General features: G+C 36.6%; 1 protein-coding gene across 2 annotated transcripts in view; it reads right to left on the bottom strand.

Moving 5' to 3' along the window:
- Positions 1-1213: 1213 nt before the first annotated feature.
- Positions 1214-13057, bottom strand: part of EPB41L4A (erythrocyte membrane protein band 4.1 like 4A) — a 93719-nt gene continuing 81875 nt past the window's right edge. For both annotated transcript variants that reach the window (XM_058166123.1, XM_058166124.1), the window contains 5 exons: positions 9887-9934; positions 9731-9799; positions 4848-4958; positions 3726-3807; positions 1214-3636 (listed from right to left, as the gene is read on the bottom strand). In XM_058166123.1, coding sequence (XP_058022106.1) covers positions 3508-3636; positions 3726-3807; positions 4848-4958; positions 9731-9799; positions 9887-9934 — 439 coding nt within the window. In that variant the 3' untranslated portion in view covers positions 1214-3507. The remainder of the gene's footprint in view (positions 3637-3725; positions 3808-4847; positions 4959-9730; positions 9800-9886; positions 9935-13057) is intronic.

The following is a 13057-nucleotide window of genomic DNA, read 5'->3' as shown; positions in this document are numbered from 1 at the left end:
AGAACTGGCCCAAGGGGAAACTAAGTGCAGAGAAAAAGCCATTGGTTTCCTTGACAATGTGTTCAGGCATGAGTGACAGCTTGGGGCAGAAGGAAGTGGCTGGGAAGGGGTGAGTGTGGATATGCTATTCTAGGATCTTGCTTTTTACTGCTGAGACGCAATAAGAAATTTTGGCCAATTTGTGGCACAGCACTGAGGGAATGAAAGGACGGAAGATGGACAGGCAAACTGGCATAGGTATCATGCAGAGTTGAAAAGAAATACATACCAGCCTTACTTAACTTGCTTTCTAACATTGCTCCACATTTCCCCCCCTTTATTAAAGCCTCTAGTGATTTAGGTAGTTATGGCCCTATAAATTATCATGAATTGAGCTGAAAATATTGCAGGTTATTTTTGTAAAGCTGAAGGAAGTAGTGCCAACTATCGGATCCAATGAAGCTTATTTAAATATCTGATAGGGCAACTGCAGGAAGAAACGTCAGGCCCTTCAAAAGCAGAGCCCCTTTTCAGATTGGGTCCACCATGTAATTCAAGTGGATAAAGCAGTCAAGTGAATAAAAAGTACTAAACCTGAACATCCTGGTGGCTAGCCCTAAGCTTAGGCTGATAAAAATCTAGAGGCAAGTTGAATTTTTAGGGTAAACTGGTGCAAGTCAGACCTGGCCAAGGCAAGATGGATTATAAAATTTGTGGAAATGGCAAAGCTACCAATTTGGTCAGGGAAAACAATGGAGACTTTTTTTTTTTTTTTGAAAGCTTGGAAACCTTGTATGGAGCTTTTGTTGAAAGAAGTCTGAATTGTTGATTTCCACCTCTGGGATTAACTGTTAGAGAAGTTGGAGAAAAGAGTAAGATGGCAATTCCTCTATAGGACAGAAGTCATGTTTTCTTCATTTTTCATTTCATTTTCTTGTTTTCTGTCTTTGTTTTGTATATTACTGTACTGAAAAAAATTGTAATAAAATAACAAAAAACCTGGACAAGGGTCACCCATAGTTGGCTCAGCATTTTGAACATAGGAATCCTGTCAGTTTATCGTATGCATGTACATAAGCAGGTAGACAAAAAAAGCACCTGCTAAAGTAAAGGCTACTTTTATTGGAAAAGGAAAACTTACATTGAGGTTGCAGAGTACTGAGAGCTCTTGTAATTTCATACAATTGTTGGTAGCCAGGTTTATGTGATGATATCTCCAACACAAACATCAAGATGGGACATATGATCCTTTTGACCATTTGTTCTTACAGCAGCAACTGTTAAATCATCTTGTGCTGAGATAAATTGAGTTTCTATTGATAGACTAGAGTCAGCATCTTAGCCACTACATCACTGATATCAGCACTCTACCTTTCACTGATTTGAATGAAACAAACTTTAATAATGCTTAAGCTGAAAAGGAGATGGGCAATCAAAATCAAACAGAACACAAATACACTCAGAGAAATCTAGCTACTAGATATGATCTTGAAAACTCTTTTGGAAGTGGAAGTTATTCAAGCCCATTCCTTTTGCGACATTTGCAGTAAAGCTGTCAAGCATAATCTTGATATATCTTGATTTCCTCTATGCCATGGAATGTATAAAAAGTCCCCTCAGGGATCTTCAGTGTTGTAACTGCATATCAAGTCTTTTAATTACCTATAATATAGTGTCAAGTTTTAATTCAGCTTCAGTTACTATTACTTCTGATCGAATTTAGGTCAACTGACTGCAAATTACTGATTAGGTCATTAGTGAACAAAGATTGAAAACTACGAACTTTATTTTTCTCAATTTGTGTATCATGTTTTTATGTACACAGCACAAGTAACCATTTAAAAAACAAATGTTAAATACTGATCCTCCATAAATGATCATAAAAACATCTACAAAAATGTATTAAATCGTATTTAATAGGAGAAAGCAATGGCAAATCAATTTCATATATTTTGCTTACTGTAATTTTGTTCAAATCAGCACTATCAAAATTGACACATTTTTCAAATCAAAGAGTTTTCTCTTAATTGGAGATACATACAACATTAAGAATTGAGTTTGTGCAACTATTTTGGGAGTACTTTTCATGATGGCCATCTTGAATTTAAAATCTAGCAGCATTTTATGATATCCCTTTCAGATGAAACTTTCTAGAATTAATTTATAGTCAGATCTATGCAAATCTATGTTCTCTCCTACATTCAATATGTCTTCCGGTTGGATTATATTTATAAATGCTCATCATCAAAGCAGTTCAGAAATGTAAATAGGTGCATATGGTAGCAGACATTTTAAATTGTATTTCCCTTGGTTTTTTTAAAAATAAATTGGCTCACTTTCCTTCCTGTGAAAAGGAAGACAATGCAACTAATCCATTCATTCAAGGGAATTAAATAGAAAAATGTTCTCTGCATTGTTATCATCTTGCCCACAAGGACTTCAGAAAGATTTTGCACAGCCTGCATAATCTATACTATTTCTTTCAGTCCCTTCAGGTAATAACCATATTCATTTTTGCTGGAAGTGGTCTTGTGAATTAAATAGCAGAATCATTGCAAATATACCCAAGGAATGAAGTATTCAGAGTTTTCCAAGTCTTTTTCCTATTCCCAAGTGCTACAAAACTACTGCCAAAATTCAGCAAGCTACTGATTCTCAGTAGGAAATCAAATTAATTGCAGACATGTCTATCACACTCTATGCCCCTCCAAAGGAATAAAAAAGAAAATATTAGTCCCTTTTCTTCAGTAACCTCAATATCAAATCTGTTGCTGAAAAGTTTTTAAAATATCAGCAAAAAAGAGTCTGCCACATTTCACTCAAATACGATTGCAACTAGTTTAGAATACTGCAACATACCTTGAAGATTTATAAAACTGTCATATATGCTTGCCATAGATTTCAAACAAAATCATGTTCTCTGTATTGGTTACAACTATTCGGTGCTTAGAGAAGTAAGTAAGTATACTGATAACTTTGGCAACATTCTGAATTGTATTTTAAAACATTATTTTACTGAGAATTAAAGTAATCAATTCATTGAAAGGGCACCTGGGTTTGCATAACTGAATAATGCTCTTGATTAATTCCTTGTATTAAAGATGTTCTATTAGGTAGCAAAATATTCAACACTGTTATAAATAATAAAGTAGTAGTATATTTGCTAGGCAAGTATAGGCATATGAATTACAGCCCTTATAATGAAGAACATCTACTATTGCACCTTTGAAAATGCACTGTTCCTTGAATTTTTTTACCGATGCTTCCATTTTGAAATCATGTATTTATGCTGTGCATCCAATACAATCTGGATAACTTGCATTTTAGTTTTACTCTCATGGTGGCAGCAGTCTTCTTTTCTACTGAAAAAAGAAACTTTGTTTTTACTCAAACAGCGTCTTCTCCACAGCAAACCAGAATGTTCCTAAATTATTTTATAGTCTCTTAATTAAAAAAAAAAGATCCTCAACTAAAGCTGTTTATTTGGATTTTGGATTTGCATTCCTCCAGTCCTGTGTGTGATAAAAGTCAGGTTTCTATCTTGAGCCTTGATGCCGGAACAATTTTTATAGTTTTAGCACTGTGTTTTCCATCCATATTGTTCATAGATGTTGGTATTTTTTCTTCTAACAGGCTGTCCTTAGATCCATTTCGCCACTGAAATAAACAAATATTGAACCAATTAAAACCATTTAAAACATCTTTGCACTTTAAATATTCAAGCATGATTAAAAGCCATTACTAACCTGCTGCGATATTGCAGTGGTGAGACAATGAGCATCTGAGGAGCGGGTAACCAGGAGTGGAGGCACAAGGTCTGCTTTGGCACTGGAAAAGAAAGCAAATTTCAAAATCCACAGTGCTTATGGGAATAAAAAAAGGAACTACAAAGATGCTTGCCTTTGTGTAAATCATTCAGTTGCTGATTTTTATCTACATTATATTTCAGAGATAATTGCATGCTTTTTACTTCGTTCCATTAGAAATTCTTGATGAGGAAGCCTACCTTTTAATTTGAATGTCTAGCAGAGTTTGTTGTTTTTGAAAACAAGGAGATCCATCTCCCTGTCAATAAGGGTATAGCCTTTTAGTCATCACAAAATGAAGAATTCCATGACAGGTCAACGTGGTGGTCACTTACCTTTTCCACCCAGGTTTTTAGAATTAGATTTGTTTAAAAAATTTCTTCTATTATTTTTATAAATAACTTAAGGCAGTAAACATACCTACTAATACTTCTTCTTCCTCCTGTTTTCTTTACAATAACAACTCTGTGAGGTGAGCTGGCTGAGAGGACTGATCCAAAGTCACCCAGCCATCTTGAATGACTAAGGGGGTATTAAAACTCTCAGTTTTAGTCTAGATCGGTACCTTAACTATTAGATCAGAGGGGCTCCTGAATAATTTCCCAGAAAACTAAATATTCTAACAAATTTTTTATTTTATTTTGTCACAACAGTATACGTAAACATCAACATAAAACAACAACACATCATAAAAGAAAACATATATATGAGCAAAAGTATGCATCAACTATATTAATTTGATATAATGAAAGGGAACAATAGGACAGGAACAGTAGGCACTTTTCTGCTCTTATGTACGCCTCTTAGGAATGAGGTGAGGTCAATAGTAGACAGTTTTTGGTTGAAGTTTTTGGGATTTTGAGTTGAGACTATAGAGTCAGGTAGTGAGTTCCAAGCGTTAACAACTCTGTTACAGAAGTAACAGAGTTACTATTTATTACTAATTACTATTACTAATAGAGTTAATATTCCCAGAGCATCCTGTTATGAGCTTCATGCCTTATAACTGGCATTGTAATGTTTATCAAACGACCATCCCCCTTCCTCGGTGAATTAACATACTTCACTTCTGACAGAACAGATCTCTCCCCATCAGAGCACTGGGATCTGCGATAATGGCGATAGCTTCGAGGAGAATGTGAGTGTCTGATGCGAACAGGATCACCTTGAGTCCTAATGAAGAAATAAAATTTCCAGGATCAAATTATTATTTGTTCATAAGAATTATGAAGATGATTATAGCAGAAAAAGCATTTCTTCAGAGTATTACATCTACGACCAAATTCATTTATAAATGTTATATGGGTATGTTATATGGTTATAATGTTATATGGGTATGTCTAGTTTAATAAAAAGAAGGACTAGGGGAGACATGATAGCTGTGTTCCAATATCTCAGGGGTTGCCACAAAGAAGAGGGAGTCGGGCTGTTCTCCAAAGCACCTGAGGGTAGAACAAGAAGCAATGGGTGGAAACTCATCAAGGAGAGAAGCAACTTAGAACTGAGGAGAAATTTCCTGACAGTTAGAACAATTAATAAGTGGAACGACTTGCCTGCAGAAGTTGTGAATGCTCCAACACTGGAAATTTTTAAGAAAATGTTGGATAACCATCTGACTGAGATGGTGTAGGGTTTCCTGCCTGGGCAGGGGGTTGGACTAGAAGGCCTCCAAGGTCCCTTCCAACTCTGTTGTTATGTTATGTTATATATATATCAAAATAGAAAAAGGATATAGCTTCTGCCTTAGTATATTCTTGGGTTTCAAGTGTGCACCCCAAGGATAAAAGGACAGAAACTGAGCAACGTGGTATATGCAGTACAATGCAGTGAGCCATGTGCAGATCTGTACATTGTGGAAATGAAACAACCACTTCATAAACGCATGGCACAACATAGGAGAACAAACACATCAGGACTACATTCAGCAGTCCATCTGCATTTAAAAGACACAAGCCACTCTTTTGAAGACAACAAAGTCCATATTTTGTCCAGACAGAAGGATCACTGATTCAAAAGAGGGGTTAAAGAGACCATGTATGTCAAAATTGAACAGCCCTGTCTCAACAGAAAGGGAAGTATATGACATAATCTATCTCTAACGTAGAACACGGTCGTTTCAACACTTCCAAAAAGGCTCCACACCAATTTGCACCACTCAGGTGACCCTGATAATACAGATAAACCTCCAGGTGGCCTTAACAACCCCCTAAAACAATGCCGATGTCCAACTGTCTGCAAGGAGTATAAATTCTTCCATTCCCCACCATCCAGTAAGAGCTGAAGAAGCTTCTTGGATGAGAAGCTGAACGTTTTCAAAGAAAAACCAGAAAGTCCAGTTGCCTCTTGAAAAAAGCACCTTTGGGATAATCATGGCCTGGATGACTGAGAATATAGACTTCTTGGCTGTTGTTGCAATACTGATGCATATTACAGCTAGGTTCAACTCAACCAGGAGTATAAGTTGAATTAAATTCCAGCCCTAAAACACTTTGACCTTGTAGCTTCTCTTCAAATGCTATGAAAAGGGATGTAGTATTTGCAAACTGGTAGGTGGAAAGAATTATACACACAGGTTCATCAAGGGTAAACTTTGCATTCTAGTTGCAATGCAGCTTGTGTCATGGTATCATGTATTTTGTATTTAGTAAAAATGCACCCAGCTGACTTTCATGTCTGAACTACAACTCAGAGTCTTCTGTTTCATAGCCCAGCACCTGAGTCCCTTCGCCAAAAGCATTTAGTGAGTAGTTTACTTATTATAGAACTGTATAGAACTATAGAATCTCCCTACTCAATAGGAAGAAAATAATAAAATTAGAAAATGAAAATTTCCCTGCCTTCACCACGAAGGGAGCAGGACTTTTAATAAGGTAGTCCTTTCATCTTTGAATTTCCACTTAACTATTAATTGATTTTGTACCATCAAGTCCATGTCAATTCTTAAGGGAACCACATAGATATTTTCTCCATGACATTTAACTATAGGGCAACTCTAATAGTTAGAGTTTGGAAATGTGAGCCACCCAATACAATTGACACTTATTCTCTCAGCCTCTTGCCATAGAGAATGTCATATGAATTTCGATTTTCAGATCAGCTGTACAGATTACTGAAAAAGAATATATATAAAAAGCTTTGAACACTATACAAAAGTAAAGTATGTCTTTAGATTTCTACCCCATCTTTCTTCTTAGCATCCAATTTGTTTCCCTAACATCTATAAAATCAACTGAGGGAGAGATGGTGAACATCCATTGATAAGGAACCTGGGTCTCCCAACCTCTTTTCTTCCTGTACTACTTGGAAGTTTTAAATCATTCATTCTTGCAATTATGTACAGAAAGCACACAATCAAGCAGAGCTAGGTCTGTGTTGTGGCATATATTTTCAGTTATTCCAGATCTTGCAGAGCAGGCTGAGTGGCTATCACTTCCTGTCCCCTTTTTTTTTCCAAGCTAGGATGGAAAAAATTCTAGCAGTATAATTAAAGCATCACTTTAGTTGGATTTGGGGAATTGACCTTTTCAATACCCACTAATTTATTCTCATTCTTCTTCTTTCCACCTAGTCACAGGTAGATAAAGACCAAACATCCACTGACAGGCAATGCTTAGAGATTCCCATTTTTGCCTCTTGGAAAAGGTTAGGACTAACTAATTGCATAATTGGCAGAGTGAACAGAGGATTAGTTAAATGTGCAAGGCTGGGTGTACTTAGAGCTACATCTTGGATTTAGCTAACTGGGCCTATTAACTCTTTCCAGTCCGTACAACTTGGGACTTCCTTGGCCCAGTTTATTATAGAAGCAAGCCGTTACATAATGGGAGGTTAGATTTGCGGGGGAGGGAACCTAATGTATATAAGTCACCTATAGTCAATGAGGCCATATAAATATTCATTCATTCATTTATACATCAGTATCCTTTTAACTAGTTAGCATTGGGTAAAGTGCAATATTATTATCTCTTTTAAGGTTAGAATTTACACATGCAGCTCTGTTTCTAATGTTATAACATAAATTGTTAGGATAAAGGTTTCAATGTTTCTTTTTATAATGCCTTTGATCCAAAACTTGTACCCAAGGAAATTGAGTAAGCTGTGTGAGCTCTGAAGGTTTAATCTCTCACAAAATATGTTTCTGACAGAGAGAACACACCAGTAGTCTTTTCCATGACATTATTTTTTAAGCAGAACCTGTTGAGAAACTTTTATAATTTATTTTAGCCTTAAAAGTCACCTGTTCACACATTTTCAATAGTATTATTTTGAGATTAAAGCCTTGCAAAACGACATGTGCATGCATGCACATTGAAAGATAAATAAGCTGAAGGAAATATTTCATGTCTAACTTTCATGCCTGTACTACTATTCTTTATTCCTATTCAGTGATGTGTCAGAATCACATTGTGATGCAAAACATGATTCAACTCCTGTCAGAAGCACTTGTTCACATCACCACATGGAAATCCCAAATGGCCAATTACCAGAATGAAACTGGAGCTTGATCTGAAAGGACCAACTGTGCTTTGGCAATTAGTGAAGCTATACTGAGGAAAGAAGGTCAAGGAAGTCGAAGAGTCAGTTTGGATGATCAGAGTAAAAGTACATTTTAAAAATTTTAAAATGAAAGGTAGCTTGAAAGTATTTCCCCAAATCTTAAATTAATGAAAATTCTCCATTATTCAACAGTGTATGTAACAAAATCACAGGAAACTAGAACACTTAAAACTAAATTTGATGCAATTGTATCTAAATCCATTATCTGTCCCGGTCATAAGGAAAACAAAGGGGACTAAAGTTGATATAAACAACTCAAGTTCTGAGTAAGGATAAGTTTCCTCCCACATTTAGATTTATCATGCAATTTTCTGCCGAAGGCACTTGTCACTAATGAATATTCTCTGGATGCATAAACTTCAAATCTCAAAATACTTAGCAATGACCAAGTTACTAAATAAAATATAACATATAACAACAGATTTGGAAGGGACCTTGGAGGCCTTCTAGTCCAACCCCCTGCCCAGGCAGGAAACCCTACACCATCTCAGTCAGATGGTTATCCAACATTTTCTTAAAAATTTCCAGTGTTGGAGCATTCACAACTTCTGAAGGCAAGTCGTTCCACTTATTAATTGTTCTAACTGTCAGGAAATTTCTCCTTAGTTCTAAGATGCTTCTTTCCTTGATCAGTTTCCACCCATTGCTTCTTGTTCTACCCTCAGGTGCTTTGGAGAACAGCCCGACTCCCTCTTCTTTGTGGCAACCCCTGAGATATTGGAACACAGCTATCATGTCTCCCCTAGTCCTTCTTTTTATTAAACTAGACATACCCAGTTCCTGCAACCGTTCTTCATATGTTTTAGCCTCCAGTCCCCTAATCATCTTTGTTGCTCTTCTCTGCACTCTTTCTAGAGTCTCAACATCTTTTTTACATCGTGGATGTAAAAAAGATGATTGTCTTGACAAATATGATTGTCTCCAAACAAAGCTCACTTCTATGCCTGATGCTGATAGGAATATCTTTGACAGGCTTTCTCAACTTGATGCCATTCAAAATGTTGAACTACAATTCCCATATCACAACCAACCTCAGCTAAGTTACAGGTGAATAGGGATTTCTGCAATACTACATTTCAGGATTTTTCCTACACAAGTGAAACTCAAACAAAACATAAAATAGGTAATTATTTTAACATAACATAACATCATTTTAACATAACATAACATTTTACTTTTATTGGATGTAATAATATATAATTAGAAGCTTAGTAATTCTCTTTTATTTCTGATATTAGAAACAGAGTAGATCTGTGCCTTTTAAAATTTAGATTGATATTTGCCATCTTATTTAATATTGTATGATCGACCTCAAATTATGTCCTCATATAGATTTATATAGGTATAACAACATTACATCACAACTCCTGTCCAATAAATAAACTCACTCTATTTTAGTATATGGAATCTCTCTTAGTTGTTCCTCAGATAGGCCAGATGGATCCACGAGTTCTTTTCTGGAAAAGAAAAGTTTAAAAGTTAACAACCATATGCATTAAAAATATTCTCTAATCATAGGCATCCATACTTGCAGAAATACTTACTGAATGTGTTTCCATAATTCTTCCTTTGCTTGAACATCTGGGCTTCTCCTATATGCATTCAAATATATTTATTATCAGTATACATAATAAACAAATACAAAATCTTTAAATTAAATTATGACAGCCAAGACAATGGCTTATCCAATCAATACTTAAGTACAATTTTTAGATTTTACATGTGGAAATGGCATCTTATGAGTAGGGAAGTCATGAGATGAATGACTATTTGTCTTCCTCCAAAATTCACAAGATGTGTTGACTAAACTTCTAATTAAAAAATAATTATTTAAGGTATCTCCTACCTCTCAAAGTTCTGGGAATGTTAAAAGTGGGAACAACTAATGGTACAATCAGTGTTGACTCTATTTACTAGTTAAGTAAACTTGTTTCTTAAAAAAATGCCATATTAATAGCTTAATATCACTTTCATAGAAAAATTACTGGATTTCAAAGCAACCAAGTGAATTATGAGTGCCAGTAGTCCTTGACTTACAATCACAAATGGGACCAGAATCTTTGCCATTCATTAAGTGAGCAATCATGAAGTGAACCATCCATGTGACTGCTTTGCTTAACAACCACAATCCCAGCTCTCCCAGTTGCAGTTGCTTGTGCCAGCTTTTAAGCTGAGTGCCAGGGAGAGGGCCTTCTCCCTGCCCAACTATGCCCAGGTCCACTAACCCTTGCCTTTTTCTGCAGCTGCAGAAGCACCCACCCAATTCAAAGTACATTCTTCCTTTCAAGGCCACCTTGCATCATCCTGCAAGTGGGTTCCATTCTCACAATCGTAAGAAGACTCTCTCTGCAAACTGCACAATTTGGAGAAAGGACCTTCCAAACTATTGTGAGAATGATTATGTTAGCTAGCCTTCTTAGCCTAGGAAGGCTAGAAAGCTAGCAAATACCATTGTTCTGAATTATGGCATTCACTAGTTTTCAAGCCCTAGAAAGCTAACAAATCTTTAGGATTTGAGATGTGTTCTTGCATAGTACTGAGAAATTTTGTGTGGGGAGGAGGAATCCCTTGGAGTACTGCAAAAATGACCTAAAATCCTCCATCGCTTCCATTTACAGCCTTCCCTGATGACTTTCCCACTGGCTTTCTGGGGAAGCCAGTACAGAAGACTGCAAATGGTGATCATAAATCTAAACTGTTAAAACAACAGTTAAGGAATACCTGTAATGAAAAGTGTGTTTAATAACTGCAAGTCTTATAGTTTCACATAACTATTTATATTAGGCAAAATATTCAAAATCAAGAGGAAAAAGAAAGTTATCGTTTTTGTTAAGGTACTTGTATGATTTGGTCATTTACTTAGGTGAAATGGGCGGTGTAGACAATTGCTAAATAAATAAATAATCTCAACATTTTTCTTTCTGCTCATCTTATTTTTTCTGATTTTCCCCTCGCTACATGAAACAGTTTCTGAAAACCTGAAACTACAGGTAGTCCTCGACTTACGTCAGTTCATTTAATAACTGTTCAACGTGATAACGGCACTGAAAAAAAGTGACTTATGCCCATTTTTCAGGGATAACTTTTGTAGCATTCCAACGATCATGTGATCAAAATTGAGATAATTGGCAACTGGGTTCATACGTATGACAGTTGCAGTGTCCCGCAGTTGTGTGATCACCTTTTGCAACCTTTTGACAAGCAAAGTCAATGGGTAAGCCAGATTCATTGAACGATGGGAAGAAAGGTGTTAAAATGGGACAAAACTCACTTAATGAATGTCTCACTTAACAGAAATTCTGGGCTCAATTGTGATCGTAAATCGAGACCTACCTGTATTATCTGTACTTTCAATTGACCTAATAAAGGTAGTGGATCCCAGATAAGAGAGCTGCAGCCCAAATTTTATTCCTGGGCAAAGAGATATTCTTCATAGTTTTGCATTTTTTTTTCAACCTTGGTCCCCTCGCCCCAATCTCTGTACACTCCCTTTTATGTCCTCTGTACTTCTGTCTGCCTAAGGAACATTGGTTAGTGCAGGAGTCTGGAGGAGGGAAAGGGGGGATTTTAATAGCATTTCTCAACCCCTAATGCTAAATTTCTTCTTTTTGCACTGAGACCCGTTCATGCAAAGCAGCAGCTGTGAACTCTGCCCTCATCTTGAGGGATCCGCAAGCAACCTCCTCTGAATTTGTAATATAACTAGGAACTAAGCATAAACAATTCATATTGAAAGAAAGCTTCAGTGAGTTGCCTACAGCTGCCATTATCCATCCAAAAGAAAACCCTCAGGTCAATAAGTAGCTCAACCTCAGCGTAGTCATAAACAGCATCCTTAAGCTATGAACCTCCCCCCAATGCAGGACTTTTTAGGCCTCTTTGCTGAAGAACCGGGGGGGGGGGGAAGTTACACGTAAATAATAGATAAAAGATACTCAGATTTATAATAAACTGCGTAGACTTATTTATGCACCTCTGAATAAGTAGCTTAATTAGGTCACATATAGATACAATGCACAGAAAATAAATGTTACATATGTCATCCCTCTCATATTAAGTGATAACAGCAAAATTCAGTAGCATCTTTATTATTATTATTGCTAACCATGTAGAAAATGTATTTAGTAGTGCTATATAAACAGTTACTTTCCACTATAAATCAGGCAGGCATCGATATTAACATGATCTTACTGTTCACTGTGTCAGCCCTGGAGGCCATCTTCTCTTTGGATCTTCAGGGCTGCCACATTTACTGCATAGGCCTGCTGTGGGAAACTGGAAGTGGGGTTGATTGGAGTGGGTAGAGATAGATAGCCATAACAACATTCTTTTCTCTGGGTGTAAAGAACGTTCAGCCTGCACCTGGAGAGATGTGACTGGGGAAACATTTCCAGCAGGGACAGTGGATTGATTGGACCATGTGATGGACATGTAGGTGCAGGGAAAGGGACTTTGACTTTCCTTTGGGTGGGGAAAACCCAGGGACTTTCAGATTCCCCAATGTGCCAATATGACATCTCTAATAAAATGGAACTTTTGGGAATTGCCTGCCTCGGAGACTTATTTGATTGGGGGTGATACTTGGAACCCTGACACGCTGTTTACCTTTTTGCTAATGAAGACTTCTGATCAAAGGAAATGTTTCTCATAAGGTTACTGGCTCTTAACCAGCTTTTGTCTTGCTTACTTCTTAGTGCTTGTTGAAGCTACTAGAA

This window comes from Ahaetulla prasina, chromosome 2, assembly GCF_028640845.1.
Source record: "Ahaetulla prasina isolate Xishuangbanna chromosome 2, ASM2864084v1, whole genome shotgun sequence".
In the NCBI taxonomy this organism is placed as follows: domain Eukaryota; kingdom Metazoa; phylum Chordata; class Lepidosauria; order Squamata; family Colubridae; genus Ahaetulla; species Ahaetulla prasina.
The sequence above is the reverse complement of the archived record's forward strand: the minus strand, read 5'-3'. Positions and strand labels throughout refer to the sequence as shown.